Source organism: Adiantum capillus-veneris, chromosome 17 (genome assembly GCF_014529385.1).
Source record: "Adiantum capillus-veneris isolate H3 chromosome 17, ASM1452938v2, whole genome shotgun sequence".
Classification (NCBI taxonomy): Eukaryota; Viridiplantae; Streptophyta; class Polypodiopsida; order Polypodiales; family Pteridaceae; genus Adiantum; species Adiantum capillus-veneris.
In genome coordinates, this window is record NC_140947.1 from 54,167,776 (window position 1) to 54,185,945 (window position 18,170).

Here is an 18,170-nt window from a genome sequence, read left to right on the forward strand (position 1 = left end):
ACCTACGTACTAGGAACACACATCTAGCACATGTACAAAATCGACAGTCACATCACACGACATCACAGGACATCACATGACATTCAACATTCATTCGGATCTTAGACCATGATTTATCGGCAATGTAGCTAGCAATCACATCTAGGTCCAATCGGGACCTCATCAATGTCCAATTGACTAACCCCTATTGCAACCATGTCTATTCGAGATCAATCAGACCAAAATGCTGCAGTCATTTCGGCTATCAGTTCCTGTACTCAAAAGAAGTCAAGTACAAATTAGTATCATTATCAGGAATTCCATTTCATAAAGTCATCTAGCAGAATACTGTCAGCTCTCAGTATCCCTGAAGCTCAAAGAGACATCAATGACTTTAGTATCAAAATCAAGGCATCTGTTGACAAAGGAGCAGAGTGACTCCCCTCTTGTGCATCCCACTGCACCAGATCTCCGGCCAAGCTGAATTCCGAGTTCCGTTTGGAGTAGACTATGCTAAACCAAAACATCGAGGTAAAGTTTCACAATCCGAGGAGTATCTGCTAGGTCCTCCTCCTCCATCCACTTCGCATCAAATGAAGGAAAGTTCTTGAACTAAACCAAGAACCGCCTTCGGACTTTACCTTTCTTCGTATCGTTATGTGCCAAAATCTATTCAGGAACAAGGATCTCCTCTTTTTCTTCCACTTCGGGTTGCTCATCAGACTCCCCATCATCAAGCACATCACCCTTAACAGGGTTCAAGAGACTCACATGCAATGCATTATGAATTCTTCAAGTATCTGGCAGTTTCAATCGGAAGGAGACATCATTTATCTTGTCAGTGATCTGGAAAGGTCCGTAGTATCGCATACTAAGCTTTGGAAAAAGCCTCTCCTTTTCCTTTTTCTTTCGTAGGCGTGCCTTCTCAAAACGTAAGAGCACCCAATCATCCTCCTTCAATTTCAAGTCGCGACGATGGCGATCCGCTGCCTTTTTTTGTCATTCTTCAGACTCCTGCAAAGTCTCGCGAACCTTGGCAAAAGCCGTATCCAAATCTCGCGAATATTCATCCGCTTCCAATATCTAATCTTTCGTGCTCAAGGAAGAATGGAACCTTCGCAGCACTTTCAACAATCTCACATAGCGTCTTCCCCGTCGAAGAGTGTATCGTGTTATTGTAGGCAAATTCCACCAAAGGTAAGTTCTTTTCCCATTGAGTCTTCTGATCCGAGATACAAGACTTCAATAAATCTGAAACCACTGAATTGGCAATCTTAGATTGCCCGTCAGTCTGCAAGTGGAACGATGACGAGAACTGCAACCGCGTGCCAATGTTCTCCCAAATTGCCTTCCAAAACAAACTCATAAATGTGGGGTCTCTGTCTGAGACAATCGTCTCAAACGTGCCATGTAATCGGAAAATCATCGTGATCATTCTGTGTAATCGGGAGATCAAAAATGAAATCCATTTCAATACTTTCCCAGGGGCGGGTGGGTATGGGTAAAGGATGTAACAATCCGTGTGCCTTATGCCTGTCAAACTTGACCTTCTAGCATACTGCGCACAACTCTTCCACGTCCTTTTTGAGTCACGGCCAAAAGAAGTATCTCTCTACCCCTTTTATGGTGGTAGCAATGCCGCGGTGACCCGTAAAAGGTGGACAGTGGCATTCAGTCATAACCTTTTCCCTCAATGGCTGTGTCACGCACAACATAGTCTTTTTCATCAAGTAGCCTTTCCGAAGGGAGTATCCAGCTACTGTCTCCCCATCCCGTATCCGTGTGAAAATATCTGCAAAATCTGTATCTGTGGCATACTGATCGACCATATCCTCGAAGCTCCTATGATGTATCGCGGAAATAGCCAGAACCAACGGTTTCCGAGTCAAAGCATCTTCCACCACATTCTTCTGTCCTTGCACATGGACAATCTGGAAGTGGAACTGTGACAAGATGTTCGCCCACCGCATCTGCTTTTCCGAAAGCTGCTTCTGTGACAAGAAGTAGCGTAAACTCTGATGGTTTGTAAAGACAGTAAAATCCGCTCCGAGTAGGTAATGCCGCCACTGAGTAAGAGCATGGAGAACCGCCAAAAGCTCTTTCTCATAAATCTGTGCTGTCATCTCCGGTCTAGAGAACAAACGGCTCTCGTAAGCTATGACATGGCCTTCTTGCATGAAGATCGTACCTAGATTACGACCACAAGCATCACAATATACTTCAAATGACTTCTTCAAGTCAGGCAAAGTCAAAATAGGTCCCGTAGTCAATTTCTCTTTCAATATCGAAAGGCAGTCACCTCTGTGGATCCCCACGAAAAAGATACTCCTTTCTGTGTCAAGGTATGCAAAGGGGAAGCAACCTCTGCAAACTTTCGTATGAACCGCCTGTAGTACGAACACAGTCCCAAGAAGCTTCTAACTTCATGGACATTCCTCAAATCGGGCCAATTACGGATAGTCTCTATCTTGGCCGGGTCCATTTGCACTCCTGCTGCTGACACAATGTGTCCCAAAAAGTGTATCTCTGGTAGGAAAAATTCACTTTTCTTTGCATTAATCACTAACGTGTGATCTCGTAATGCCTGAAAGACTTGAAGCAGATGATCTTTGTGTTCTGCCTCATTCTTGGAGAAAACAATGATGTCGTAAAAGAAAGTGCCAACAAATAGCATGTACTCTCGAAAAAATCCTGTCCATCATCCGGTTAAATGTCGCAGGAGCATTGGTTAAGCCAAAAGGCATCACCAAAAACTCAAATAACCCAAAAGTCGTCCGAAAAGCTGCCTTGTAGACATCTCTTGGCACTATCCTGATCTGATGATATCCACTCTTCAATTTAATCCTGCTAAAGCATGAGGATCCCTGTTACCTGTCGAGTATATCATCGATCGTAGGAATCGGAAATCTGTTCTTGATGGTGATTTGTTGAGAGCTCTATAATCGATGCACATTCTCCAAGATCCGTCTTTCTTCAAAACCAACAACACTGGAGAGCCATACGGTGAAGTACTAGGCTGGACAAGACCCTTTTCCAAGAGGTCTTTCACTGGGTTCATAATCTTTTCATTCTGTACTCGGCTCACACGATAAGGTGGCCGATTCGGTGGCGTCCTTCTAGGTATTAGATCAATGGTTTGATCTTCAGGCCCTCTGAAAAGCAATCGGCATGAGTGTGGAGAAAAATCTTGGCGTTCTTTTGATCAGGTCAAAACATATTCAACCTCTATCCAGCGTTCAGTTCTCTCCCAAAAGAATGAGTAAGAAACTGAAGTTCATCAAGTACAATCTCTAAGCCCTTCATTTATCAAAGTCGCTTTCTCGGCCCGGTAGTCAACCACGGCATAGTTCTTGTGGTACCAAGGGATCTTGAGTAGAACGTCGCTCGCGTGCCCTGAACACCCCTGTCATTGCAAACAAAGTTTGCCAACGCTTGGTGTAATGGCAACATCCCATCCGGGTGCCAGTCGAACTACCTCTGCCTGTGGCGTCAGTTTGTCGGGCGTAATTCCAAATCGAGCCGCCAATTCCAAGTGAAAAGAAGTTGGCCTTGGCTCCTTCGAAAGAGCTTCCTGATCCTTCACTTTGCCCCAAAAGCGGAATAGTTTGTACTTTCATTCATTAGATTCGGTGCAGGTCCCAGGCCATGTGGTACCAATTCTGCTTTTCTATCTGTCTTTTCTGCCACGTTCCTCAGTTGCTCTCGAACTCTCAGGCCTGTCGTCATCTTTATCATTTTGTCCTTTCTTTGCCTTTTTAGGGCACTTCGCGGAGATATGTCCCTGTTCCCCGCATCCAAAACACTTCCCCTCTCTAATGAAGCGAGCTCGCTCCTTAGGAGTAAGCTTGGGTCGTGCATCCTGTTTCTCTGGGTTGCTCTTTTTCTTTCTACTTTCATTCCTAGAAGTCTGTTCGGCTCGTTGTGTCATGTTCTCATCTGTGGGGTAGGTTAGACTGCCAGAGTGAATGGCAAAGCCCTGCTTCGCATGACTCATCAACTCCTGAATAGAAGCTGACTTTTGCTCCAAGCAGTGATCTCGGATCTTTGTAGGTAGACCCAAGGTAAACTAATCAATCTGTTCTCTGAACGAGATCTTCTTGAATGAAGAGGCGGGTAGGAAAGAGCTCTAGAATCTTTCATAGTAAGCATTGATTGTATCTTTCTTGGTCATCCGAAGATGGTTCCAAGCAGCTCGTATATCTCGTTCATATTCTTGCGTCAACCAAGAAGAAATAAAAAGCTTCTTAAATTTCAGCCATTTAACTGGCGCAGTCTTGTTTAAAAGAAGGGTGGATCACCAAGTACGAGCATTCCTCTTAAAGTAAGAGGCAGCTCTCCGAATCTTGGAGTGCTCTGAATAGCGTCCTCCCGCGAAAGCGATGTCAAACTGCTGTATAAAAGACAAAGCCTTCGAAGCATCTGAGTATCTTGAAAAAGTATCAAACTTGATCGAGTGGCCACCTTCCTTAAACTCTCGGACTTTCTTGCTTTTATCTTCGAGAAAGTCATACTGGTTAGCTTTGTAAAAAAAATTCTTCTTGTTCGCATAAAAGTTTTCGTTCTAAGAGTGTGAATTGTCCGTAGACGAGTCATCTGTAGAAGTGTCACTCACTGGGCGAGACTTAGACTTCCTTGCCTTTTTCTTGCCCTTTCCGAAGCGTTGTTTCTTGCTTCGCTTTTTGCTTTTCCTGTCTTCTTAGCTCGAGTCTGAAGAGCTAGAAGAACTGTCAGAGGAAGAAGAAGAAGAACTGGGTAGGTCTTCAAACTTGACGCGCTCTTCAATTTCTTTGCCTTGTCAAATGTCGATCGACGACCCAAATATCCCGGGAAGTTAGTGCCTTTCTTTTGCTTTTTTTTGCCGTGCTTTTGCATGTCGAAAAGCTGAGCAATCCGTGCATCAACCACGTTCTCCAGTTCCTTCTCCGTATATTTCTTGGAGGCAGAAATGCCGAGACTGCGGTTACTCAAAACATTCTTTGGTGAAAGTAACGACTCCCATGTGAAGGAACGGTTTGCTCATACTTTTGCAAGTCAGTACCAATCAATTAGACGGAGAAGGAAATGCATGCATTCATTGACACTTTCCCAACTATGGGGCGCCAGGGTGAACCTGAATGAAAGCATTTGGAAACCTTCAGAGACACGAAGTTGTTCTACATCTTGAAAGCTACAGGCCATGCATATGATACTTTTAGTAATTTTTTTCATAAAAAACTAGCCTAAAAAGGGTGTGTATAAGAGAGGCCTGGTTAATTGCTCAGTGCATCTCTTAACAGGTCAAGGAACTCCAGGCACAGCAGATGCGAGAAGAGATGGCTCATAAGAAGCTTCTGGACTTTGTTGATTTTGTGAAGTCAGTTATGCAGCTGCCATTTGAAGAGAGACCAACTCGAAATGTCTGGGATGCTAAAGATGCATTTCAAGCCTATTTGGAATCACTGAAATTGTTTGCTTTAGACATGTGCGAATCTTCTGACATCAGAAGCTTGGCTCTGCAGGTGTGTGGATTTTATGTGGTCTGCTTGACTAATTAAGGTCATGTTACTTCTTTACTTAATCTACGAAATCAAAGAAACAGGTTCTCTGATGTGACTGGATCTGAGTCTCAGCCAAAGGACCTGATTTTCTTATATTGATTGACAGCTTTTGGATCAGTTGAAGATGAATAAAACGCCTACCACTGCTCTAAATTTACTGACTCAAATCAGATACTTCAAATTGCATGAGAACTTTTCTCTTCTCAAGCAAGATATACAAATAAATTTTTCTGCTGAGGCTCTTGCAGAAGCAGAGGCCATCATAGACAAGCCTTTGTATGATGTGGATAGGGTACAGTTTGCTTTTCAGTATGATATTAATGTCAGAGTATTTTCGAAGATTTTTAGCATAATCTTCTTGGTTGTATTACTCTTACAGGAGATTCGAGTAGACCTTACTACACTAAAGGTGTATACCATAGACTGTTATGATCCTGATGAGGTGGGCAGCATAAGTTCTTTCCCTATTCTTATTCACTTTTAAAGTCATTGAAAGCAGTAATTGAGTACGGTAGCTGTTGGGATAATGGCAATAGATAGATGATGGTCTGAGTGCGATACGATTACCAGATGGTCGTTTGAAGGTCTGGATACATATAGCAGATCCAACTCGATGGATCGACTGGAAAAGTGCATTGCAAAAGTAGGTCCTTCTTCCTCCATGCGCTTCTCATAACCGTTCTATGTATCGTTTAAGGTGCAAGAAGTTGTGACTCTTTCCATTGTAGAGAAACAAGTCAAAGGGGCACATCTATCTATTTACCAACATTGACACTACCATTGTGACTCTTTCCATTGTAGAGAAGCAAGTCAAAGGGGCGCATCTATCTATTTACCAACATTGACACTACCTATGTTGCCAAAGACGTTAGGAGTTGATCTTTTGAGCTTAAGGGAAAGGGAGTACTGTTCAGCTGTCAGTGTATCCATAACTCTTTCACAGAATGGCAGGTACATTGTGTCGACTTGAAAATTTGTAATTTTCAGTACAACTCACTTGGGTATTCAGGTTCATATTTATGTAGTTACAGGATTTTATGAAGCTCAGTAGTATCCATTTCGTAAGCATAGTCTTGACTCATGCTCGGAATTGTTACTTTTCATATTTTTTGTAGCATCGCAGAACAGAAGGTTGAAAACTCAGTTATTTCTCCAACTTATGCCCTGTCGTATGAGGCAGCCTCAGAGCTCTTAGGTTTTGGATTAAAGGAGGAAGAGGGCTTGTCATTTTTGCACGAGGCTGCTCTGCTGAGAAAGATGTGGCGCCAGTCTAATGTAGGTTTTGCACTCTTCTTCCAACAGGATGGTTTCTTTTATGAAAGTCAAAATCATCAGTAATACCATACAGATTATTTACTCTTTTCACAAAAATGAACACAAGAATTACATGATTTAATCTGGAATCAGGGTGCACTGGACGCATTCTTGCCAAGTATCAAAGTCTCGGTCAAAGATGATGATGCAAAGGCCCCAGACATAACTGTGTGTGTTGAGGACCAAAACTGCCCATCCATTTTGCTTGTAACTGAGATGATGCTTCTCTGTGGTGAGGTCATTGCAGCTTTTGGAAATGAGCACAGACTCTGTTTACCATACAAAGGGCAAGCCTACAATGAGATCTGCAAAACAGAATTGGTATCTATACCAGATGGGCCTGCACAGGCCACAACATCAATTCGCTATATGAAACCTGTAGAGTTAAACTTCATGCAGCCTTTGCAACATTCTTGCCTTGGACTTCCGGGTTATGTTCAATTCACATCTCCTCTCCGTCGCTATTCAGACTTTATGGTACACTATCAGGTATTCTTTTTCTTTTTTGCCTCAAAATATGACACATGGTTTAGGAAAGCGAGAAAGTTCTGAGATTAAGCTTTTGATTTATTACCTTTTTTGAGTAGATCAGATGGAGGAAATTCATTTTCCCCCCTCTAATGCGTTGCTGATTTTCTTAATTTGGTGTCATTTCTTGTTCTCTGGTTGCTTTGCAATAATAATTGTGTCGATGACAAATAGTATAATTCTGATATTTCCCCCCCCCCCCAAGAAAAAGATCCTTCCATTTATTAAGAAAACGTCCCAATGGGCTACAACATGCCCCCAAAATCACAATCATCCTGCGGACTGAAGCCATCTCAAAGCGAAGTGCTGGGTCCATGAGTGTGGACCAAGCTGCAACACCCCAAGTGTACTGGCTGGCTGTAGAGAGCTCAAGCATCAGCCAAAGAATCCGAAGCCAAACCTGCTGTGCCATGGGGTGGTCCCATAGATAGTGACACTAGGTCTCTAGTGGATGGTTATAGGCGGCACATACTACCGAGAGGCCACTGTGCACCAACCAACTCTCGACTGCAGTAGCTGGGTGGGCAACTAGCCAGAACATGGTGACTCTGCTTGGCTATCTGCTGTCCCACAAGTGCTCCCAAAATCCTGCCAAGAACTCGGATGTGAGACTCTCTTCGTGCTAGTGATCCGTTGCAGCAGGAATAACATCTCTCCTCGCTGCCAGTATGTAGCGACCCAGCCGAGCTGTGTACTGGAAGAAAGGGGTCCTCGAGTGATCGGCTGGAGTAAAAGGATTCCGCTAAAGCCACTCTTGAGGTTCTACTGCATTTGTACCCGAGGCCGGCTTTCCCAAGCCCATAGCCACCAGTGTCCTGACTCAAGCTCTGATGGATCAAGGTCTATGACAAGTCCTCCCATTGATGCCCACAACTTGGATTCGCTGAAAGCAACACTCTTCCACCTCTGGTGCCTCGGAAGCGGCCCTCTCTCTGAACCTCAAGAGAACATGCAAGAACTTGTCTGTGAGAAAACCTTAATTGAAATAAGAACCTCCCGTCGCATGAAAGCTCCCATCCAACAGGAAGCTTCCGGTGCAAGAGGGGTCTGCCACTCTGCAGGTATATCCTCTACACTACCCTGACACATGCTCTGCACCCCCCTCATGTCTCGCAGCTAACCTCTAGTGGCGTGAAAGCCCCTATCCAACAGGAAGCTTCCGGTGCAAGAGAGGTCTACCACTCTGTAGGTATAGCCTCTACAAAATCCTGACACATGCTTTGCACCCCCTCATGTCTGGCAGCTGAATGCTCTGAATCTCCTCAAGAAGTACTGTAAACTACCGAAAGTGTGGCTTGGACCCTCTGCCATGGAACCCAAAGACATGAGGTCTGCTACCAACCATTTGGCCTCGCTTTGTTGACCATAGGGTTCCATACAAGTGATGCCTTAAACGCTCCTGAATGCGTGGGATGTTGCTGCTGAAGGCCACCCTGTAGCTGCTCACAACAAAGGGGTCCTCCCATCTCTTGCTCAGGCCTACTCCGCGCATCACTGGGAAAATCCCGCAAGTGGAAGGGATCCATGGGCCAGTCGTCTGTGGGACGCGGGCGACATCTAGCTTCCTGGTAATCCCTTGCCAGATCCATCTTGCACACATGACATGCCACGAGCCAAACTCACACCTAGACACGCGTAGTGAGCGGACATTAGGCTCATCTCCCAGCCATAAAGCCAATACGGGCTGACCCCCGAGCCTGGGAGCGTGCAACCAACGAGCTAGCCTCTGTCACAAGGGCCAGTGTCCCATACTCCAGTACAGGTGTGCGGGTAGAGTTGCCAAGGGCCTAGAGTCTTAAGTGTGGTGATCACACTAGATGTCTCACAAATGAGACTCAAGTCCTATAGGACTTTGTTATAAGCAAACTCAATTTCTCAATGAGATTGACGTCGAGAGACATATGCTCGTAGCATGTCCTCCATACTTTGATTTGTGGGTTCGGTCTATCCATTAGTTTCAGGATGATCTAAGGATGACATGCACAGACCGGTCTCCAATTTTTGGAAGATTGTTTGCCCAAAATTGCCTGTGAATTTTGAATCTCGATCACTGACAATTTCGTCAGGCAAACTATATTTGTATAAATGTTGCACAAAGAGCTGAGCTAACTCGTGGCTCTTTACGGTGGAACGTGTAGGAATAAATTGCGCCATCTTCGTGAGTTGACCGATGACGACCCAAATGACATGGTGACCACGGTTGGTTCGAGGTAAACCAACTACACAAATCCATAGAAATGCTTGTCCATTTAATATAAGGAATTTGCAAAGGATGTAGCAACCGAGCGTGCTTTTGACGTTTAGCTTTGTTGAGTTGACATTTTGTGCATTTCCGCACGTACTTTTCAACAAAAGCTTTCATGTGCGGCAAATAAAACTTTGGCCAATCAAGGCCAAAGTACGGTGTATGCCAGGGTGTCCTATACTTGATGTATTATGACACTCGAACAAAATTTGTTGGGGGATATTATCGTCGATGGCACACATACTTTGCCTTGTTTGAAAAGTAATCCATTACGAATGGAGTACTTCTCGCTACCTTTCTCTACGTAGCCAGCCCAAGGGCGTCGGGATCGCCATAGCTTTTCAAGCTACATATTCCCTCTTGGACTTGTTGCCGGATTGCACCAAAGTGACGATCGTTTTGGCAACGCCCTTTGAGAGAAGGATAGTAGTCCGTCGAAATTTCAATAAACGAAAGAGTATTTACCTTAGAGATCTTACTAAGGGCATCAACTACCATATTGGTAGCACCCTTACGGTAGCGTACCTTAAAATCGAACTGTGCTGGAGGTCGGTCCACCTTGTCTCTCGACCACGAAGATCGGGCTGATCATAGAGATATTTCAAAGAATAGTGGTTTGTCCATTTTACGAAGTGGGCACCAAAGAGGTAATGGCTCCAAACCTTCAAGGCATGAATGATCGCCAACAATTTCTTCTCCTGTGTCAAATAACATGTTTGCACGTTTGTGAGCTTGCGGCTCTCGAATGCTATAGGCCACTCATCTTGGTATAGGACAACGCCGATTGCGTAGTCACTGAAATCCATTTCCATCACAAAGGGTTTGTTTGGATCCACTGCAACATCGGCGCAATAATAACAAGTCGGTTCAGTGTTTGAAAACATAGATCGAGCTCATCAGTCCATCGAACGGACAGACTAACACTACGCTTTTTGCTTTGGACACCCTTTTTTTTCCCGAGAAAAAGATCCTTCTATTAGTTAATGAAACTGCCCATAGGGCTACAACCACCTCTCCCAGAGAGGGCTACAACAATCATGATGGGGAGACTCCCAATGAAAAAACAGCATATGTACAATGAGGCTAAATCAAGAGATGGTGAAACCGGCCCGTAGGGCGGTAGGCGTTGGCTTTCACCCGAAATTCTTTACTTTAAACACACACACAGAGCACTTTGCAAAGAGAACCTGAGACGGGAGTTAACACTTGAATACACACACGGCTCGGAAGCTAGAATGCTCCGAGCAGACGCCGACAACCTGTAGGCCCCAAAATTGGCGCCCCTTTCGGTATTTCTTTATTCTTAAGGAGGGTAAATTACAAGGTAAGGTCCTGGGAATCCTTCACGTGTATCCACCTAGATACCATTTGATTTGGCCAAATTTCGGCAGCATAACAGCCCCAAAACTTGCGCGAAACCAATTCCCCTGCTGGAACTCACTTGCACTGTCGTCTACCCTCTGATTCCTATCCAAAAACAGTAAATTCAGCACGCTGTATTTACTGGTTTTTGCCTTGTTTTCAGCCCCAAACAGTCCCCTAACTGTCCTTTGCTAGTGGGGCACGATTCCCAATGATCTTGGCGTCCGTATGGCTGAAAAACAGTAAATTTACAGCGCATACACAGCGCTGATTTTGCACCTGTACGGTGAGGTTATGACCCTCACCAGTGCCTGCTTTGGAGCAGCAGTTAGCTACCCCTGTTCCTGCTCAAGGAGGCTCTTGCCTCAGCACAAAAGCATGAACCCACACAACTGTACATCAGTCAAATGAGTAGCCCTCTTGTGGGGCATCACATAACTGCACGTAGGGGAGAGAGAGAGCAGTGTGTAGTGTGCAAGGCATCACTCCTAGCACCACACTGTACATGAGAGGGAAAGAAAGCACTCCATAGCTCTTAACCTGTGACCGGTTGCAAATGAGGCCTCTCCCAACATAAAAATCAGCGCCCATTTTTCTGCAAGAGGAAAGTTCACGAAAATGTGACACTTGGCGCATTTTCAAGCATTTTCCCGTTTCGGGTTCGCCGCTTAAAAATATCCCAACCGACGCGTCAGTTGACTTCGCGGCAGAGTTATAAAGTGTTCCCCTAGTCATACCGGAGGTAATGACGCGAACACATTTCGCAGCCCAAAATAGCAGTTCCCTAAATTTTAGGAGATGCTTCCGTTGGGCTCCCACTGGTCTTCTGACCATCTATCCTCATTGGGACCGCATCCAAAAGTGCAATGTGGCCCAACTGTCGGATACTTTTTGTTGGTAGTCCCACCTTGACTTTACGCCTTAATTGAGTTCACTTCCTAGTATCCACCAACTTGCTAAGTGCGACGGGGGGACCTATATGATCTTGCTCTGAGCCTAGACATCCTCTTACCATACGAATTCCAGTGCCGACCACTTCCTGTCTGCGGGTGAATCTACCGTTCACATTGGCCATACAATGTCCGACCGTTTGCTACTTCAAAAAGAGGGTCTCAAAACAAATAAAATAAACCCCATTGGAAAGAAACCAACAACCAAGGTTAGCAGTTGCCACATCTCTGTGACATGGTTAATAACTGCCACGTCCTCGTGACAGATGGGAGGAGAGAAGAGCCACACAGGTGGACGGTAGTGCCATCTGAGCACACCCTGGACCATGGTGAAAAAAGGCCCAGGACGCCGAGTCGAAGGAAATCCTCTCGGCGCTCCCGCATGCGGTCGGAGCTGCCCTCAAGTCTCTCAAACTGTCCTCCAAGAGTATGGATCAACTCTAGCCAAAGATCATGAACAATCTCTGCTGGTGGTACAGGGCGAGCCTCGAAGATACGGAAGCCGTGGGCCCACCAGATGAACCAGAGTGTCAGGCCGCTGATGAGCTCCCAACACTCCTCTCTCTCACTGCACCACTCCTGTGGAGTAAGCTCTGTAGCAGGCTGGAGTGTCGATCGACCCTGCTGCATCACTATCATCCTGCTAGTGGAGAATAGCTCAAACTGAAGTGCTGGGTCCGTGAGAGTAAACCAAGCAGCTCTCCCCCAAGTGTACTGCCGAGCTGTGGAAAGAGCTGGCATCAATGGAAGAACACGAAGCCACACCTGCTGTGCCAAAGGAAGTCCCAAAGACAGTGACACTGACTCTCCACAAGATGGTCACAAGCTGCACATGCTGCCGAGAGACCACTATGTACAAGCCAGCTCCCAACTGTTGTAGCTCGGTGTGCAACCAGCCACTGGAACAAAGCGACTCGCCTCGGCTGTTTGGAGTCCCACAACCTCTCCCAAAAAACTGCCAAGAACTTAGCTGTGAGACCCTCCTCCTGCTAAAGAGGTGCTGTAGCAGGACGAGCCTCTCTCTGTGTTGCCAGTATGTGACGTCCCAGTGGAACAGTGTACTGAAAGAAAGGGACACCTAGATGGTCTGCTGAGGAGAAAGGGTCCCTCCAAAGCCACTCTCCAGGATCCCACTATACTCGTGCCAGTGGACAGCTCTCCAAGCCCACAGTCTCTAGTGGCCAGTCTCAGGAGCTGCTGGGTCGGGATCTATGACACAAGTCCTCTCACAGATGCCCACCACTCGGATTCTCTGAAAACAACACTCTGCAACCCGAGGGGCCTCTACTGCAACTCGGTGTAAGCATCCCTCACCCTGTAGCTCGAAAAACAGGGAGGGTATAGTCTCTGAGCAAGCCCGAATTGAGATGAGAACCTCCAGTCGCGTGAAGGCTCCCATCCATTTTGGGGCTGCTGACTCGATAGGTGTGAGCCACTCAGCTGGTACTGCCTCTGAGATGTCCTGACACATGCTCTGCAACCCTCTCATGCCCTATATAGCTGAATGCCTTGAAGCTCCTCTAACAAGCCTGAAAACTGTAGCCAGTCACCTAAAGAGCGTGTTGGACCCTCTTCCATGAGACCCCAGGAAACATGAGGCCGACTACCAACCAAGTGGCCTCTTTGAGTGCAAACCATGGGGTTCCAAACAAGGGGCGCTCCTCCGTGCAAGTAGGTTGACGCTGCTCCAGGCCTCTCCGTAGTTGCTCCCAAGATCGGAGCAGACTCATAGCGAAGCGGTCCTCTTGTCTCCTGCTCAAGCCAACTCTGCGCATCTCTGTGAAAATCTATCTAGTCGAGGGTCGCCAGCGGCCTCCAGCCTGAGGCACCCTAGCACTAAGCCGCTGAAGGAAGAACTCCTTCCAGGGCTTCTCTCCTAGAAGAAGTCCTCCGACGATGAACTTCCCAAGAAGGGCTCTGCTCTGCTGTGCTGGGTCTATGATCCCCAATCCTCCCTGAGAACAAGGAAGAGTGATGACCTGCCATGCCACTTTGTCCCGGGCTATATGAGTGTCACACCCTGACCAAAGGAAGTTCCTGATCAGCCTCTCTACCTAGCTGATACAAGAACTCGGAAAGATCCAACAAGAAGTGAAGTACCACATAGTAGCCAACAACACCTGGTTGGTCACTACAACTCTGCCTGCCAGAGAAAGTCGTGCGGAGCTTCAATGTAACAACTTCCTCCAGATAGACAGGAGGAGGGGAGCAATGTGCTGCTCGGGAGACAAGTTTAGACCAACCTGACAGCCCAAGTACCGAACTGCAGTCCCTCGGGGGATCCACCTGAAACCCTCGCACGGCATCCAAGCAGGCGTAGGAGCACTACCAATCGAGAAAGCCACTGTCTTTCTACAGTTGTTCAATGCGCCTGATGCGCAACGAAAGGTCTCAAGAGCCTGCTCACACCTGTGAAGGTTGGCCTCCTGGCCATCCAAGTACAAGGCTGAGTCGTCTGCGAACTCAACGTCCAGTAGCTAATCTCCCCGAATCGGGAGCGCTAAGCCACGTAAACCAACCTGCTGTGAAATCAAAAACCTGCTCATCGCCTCAGCATAGAACAGAAAGAGGAAGGGGGCAAGAGGGCAGCCCTATCTGACCGAACGTGTGAGCATGAAACGATCACCTCTACCTCCTGACAAAAGTACCTGACTATGTGCCCGTCTGTACAAAGCTGACACCCCTCTGATCCAAGCATCCGAGAAGCCCATCCTGCGTAGAGTGCCCTCCAGAAAGTCCTAGTCAACTCTGTCGTAGGCCTTCTCAAAATCGAGAAGAAGAATCACCAGATCCTCACCACGGAGCCGCGCTAGGGCAGAATCCTCCCAAAAAGTAAAGATGTTGTCAAGGATACTACGCTCCTTGACAAAACCTGTCTGAGTTCCATGTATAATGCTCTCTAGAAGTGGCTGAATCCTCAAACTCAGTGGCAAGATTTTGTAGGCTGAGTTGAGGGATGGTGATGGGGCGCCACTGTCGAATCTCATCCAAGGAGCCACCCTCCATGGGAATGAGGTAGATCAGGCCCTCACTCGTGTTATCAGGCATCTCTCCTCTGTGCAGGATGAACTGAAAAGCACTGCAGAAATCTGAGCCAAGCAAGTCCCAGTACTTCAAGAAAAAGTTGGGAGTCAAGCCATCCTCACCTGGACAGCTACCACAGGGGAGTGCTCTAAGAGCCGTGTGTAACTCCTCTAGCTGAAGAGGCAGCTTAAGCCTCTTGTGCATCTCCTTAGTCACAAGACAAGGCATCTATGCCCACACCTGCTCTCTGCATGCATCCTGACGCTCCGATTGAGGCTCTGCAGACAATAGATCACGGTAGAAGTCAGTAGCAACTGCACGCATGTCCTTTGGCGCTTTGGACACCCTTTAAAAACGAGTAAAGGGTTCTGCAATACGAGCGTAGTCTTTGATAAATTTTGGAAAGAAGCCAATAAAACCCAAAGAGGATTTCACTTGCCTTATCGTGTGAAGAATGGGCTAATTCATCACCAGACGTATCTTTTCGAGGTCAATGCGAATGCCATTGGCCGAGATGACATGAGCCAGATACAACAATTTTGTGCGAAAAAATTCGTAATTAGTTTTACAACTTTTCCATTCTTAAACTACCCAAGACGAGACGAAGATGTTGTAGATTCTCCTTGACTGTGTACACTTAACCGCCTTGTAGCCGCTCTTGGTCTGCCGATTGTGCGCCGCCTGTGGGTAGCCGCCTTGGAGCTTCATCGGCTTGCACTGTTGCTACTGCCGTGCGCCAATGTTGCGACCCTGCTGGTCTGTGCGGCATTGCTACCCTTGTCCATCGCCCTCTACTCGCATTGACGTAGCCACCTAGTAGCACTTTGATGCAGGCACCCTTGTGCTTCTTGTACACGCCATGGAAACTACCCCTCTACAGCCACATGAGGACCAACCCGCGCTTGGTAGGAACTAGGCATGGCCAAGGGTGGATTCAGAAGCGACCGCCCATCTAGAGGTGCTCCATATGGAAAATGTCATGCCAAGCGAAACAACCCTAGAGGTCAGGGACTGGGCCAAGGGCCGGCTGCCAATGGGAAGGGATCCTAGGGCCAGGAGGCTATAAAAAGGGAGGTTGGGCGGAGGATTCGGACAAGGCAGTCCCGCAAGGGGCATTTCACTGGTATCAGAGCAATGGCTATTTTGGGCATGAGGGTTGGAGCCACCCGTTTTTGCTCTTGCATGCATGCAAACTAGGGGGCTGAGGAGCTTGGAGGTGGGCATGGCCGCTTAGCAGGGAAGGTGGTCGAAGACGACAAAGGCGAACCCATGTGCATGCACCCTTGAGCTGAGGAGGGGAGACGTCTTGACCCTCGCCAAAGCGGGCGCAGAGGAGTGCAACAAGTTCGCGCGGCCGAGAGGAGCACTTCTCGACTCTGGCGCACTGCAAGCCGAGCACTACACAAGCCGGGGACGGCCTCTTTCTCTCTCGCGCTGCTGAGTGTGCCATTGCCGACTTGGAATTTCTTGTTTTTCATACACAGGCGCCCAAAGGCCTTCCCTTGAGCTGAGGAGGGGAGACGTCTTGACCCTCGCCAAAGCGGGCGCAGAGGAGTGCAACAAGTTCGCGCGGCCGAGAGGAGCACTTCTCGACTCTGGCGTAGTGCAAGCCGAGCACTACACAAGCCGGGGACGGCCTCTTTCTCTCTCGCGCTGCTGAGTGTGCCATTGCCGACTTGGAATTTCTTGTTTTTCATACACAGGCGCCCAAAGGCCTTTGGCCTTATGGCAAGACACTTTAAAAATTAGGGCAGGTGCCCACAACTTTCCACCCCGCCGGATACGCAAATGCACATAAACTCTCAATTTTTTTTGCCGAGCTGAGCAAGCTGATGGCAGTACACGAAGCTGGCATGGGTTTTAGGTCGTTCCAAGTACGACATAAATTTCATATTATTTGAAAATGGTGGGATGGCTATGATAGATCTTAGACACTCGCACATGCTTTGAGAATCAACGAGGCGAATCGCCAAGGTTGCGAGCCCTCTTGGATTTACAAGAAACTTGGTATGGATGGGCCGCATGCAAGATGTTGCATTGCGGTTACGAAGGCATGTTTTTTGCGGCTACGAAGACATGTTTCCGCCATTCGAAGTGGACTTCTAAGAGTCGGTAGGCAAGTCGACTTTAATGTTTTCAATTATAACTTCTTTGATCTCGCAGAACTCTCTGCATTCTACGCACAACAAGCAAAGCATGGAGCAATTTTAGCATGTTCGGTAAGTCTTGAACATTTTTCATGCATGGCATGTGATGTCTTAAATGGCTACCAGCATAATCGTTGGCTGAATAAATTATGCTCAAGGGTCTACCTTTATAGTTGTCAAATTCCCAGTTTTGGCTTAGAAATTTTTGATCCTCGGTAATGTTTGCTTCTCCGGTTCAGGCAAGGCCTATGTCATGATGGTACAAGCAAGGCTTGTGGCATTAAAGGTGCCAATATTCGGCAAGACCAACCACTGTTTACACTTTCAAGAAGTTGTAAACCAAGTTTGCTAGGATATGGCTCCTAGGCCAGTTGTTTGTCATCGTCGCAATCAGGCAACAACAGGATCTACCCATTCTCAACAAGCATGATTTGACGAGTTTTCTATGCTATCACGGGAGCACGGCTCCGTCTAGAAAATCTTCAGGAATACAATAAGCAAACCAAGCAGGTACGAGGAACATTTCTAGCAAGTATTTTTCTGTTTTTCAACACATTGCACAATTCGACAAGGTTGATTTATCTGTGAGACTGCTCGACACGGTCGACCTTCTTTTGCTATGCCATTGTTAATTGGCAAAAGTGTATCTCAGCTAGTGCACCAGAACTCCATGAGTACATTAGGTGAAGCAAGGCTTCCCTTTGGTATTTCGCATGGTGATTTCCACAGTTTGGCATATGCTCTTCGCATACGAACTTGGGACAACTTACCAAGATGTTTGCAGGTTTTTCAATTCCCCGAGGGTGTATATCCTATGTATGCTAACTCACTTGATCAGTACATATGGCTATGAGCCAGTTTTGCATAAATTTCCAAACAATCTCGTTTTCATTACATAAGATCTCTCTGCTGTGCAAAGCAAAGTGCTTGGGCAGACTCCAAAAGAAGCCACTGCATCAAGCACAGTGCTTTGCCTGTCTTCATGTGAAGCACTACTTCTCTTATCTCACAAGGTATTATCGATTGACTTCAAATCAATGATAAGGGCACACATATTTGGCACTATGTGGATATAGGCTCATAG

At 46.8% G+C, this 18,170-nt stretch overlaps 1 protein-coding gene across 3 annotated transcripts in view; it reads left to right on the forward strand.

Annotated features, from left to right (window-relative positions):
- Positions 1–18,170, forward strand: part of LOC147437271 (ribonuclease II, chloroplastic/mitochondrial-like) — an 88,924-nt gene that overhangs the window by 34,076 nt on the left and 36,678 nt on the right. For 2 of the 3 annotated variants that reach the window (XR_015184838.1, XM_086486847.1), the window contains exons 6-12: positions 5,256–5,477; positions 5,623–5,808; positions 5,896–5,958; positions 6,053–6,159; positions 6,318–6,467; positions 6,632–6,791; positions 6,924–7,319. Coding sequence is in view for 1 of the 3 variants with exons in the window: in XM_086486847.1 (XP_086342973.1) it covers positions 5,256–5,477; positions 5,623–5,808; positions 5,896–5,958; positions 6,053–6,159; positions 6,318–6,467; positions 6,632–6,791; positions 6,924–7,319 (1,284 nt within the window). In the remaining 2 variants the exon portion in view is untranslated. The remainder of the gene's footprint in view (positions 1–5,255; positions 5,478–5,622; positions 5,809–5,895; positions 5,959–6,052; positions 6,160–6,317; positions 6,468–6,631; positions 6,792–6,923; positions 7,320–18,170) is intronic. The other variant, XR_015184839.1, reaches the window with a different exon arrangement.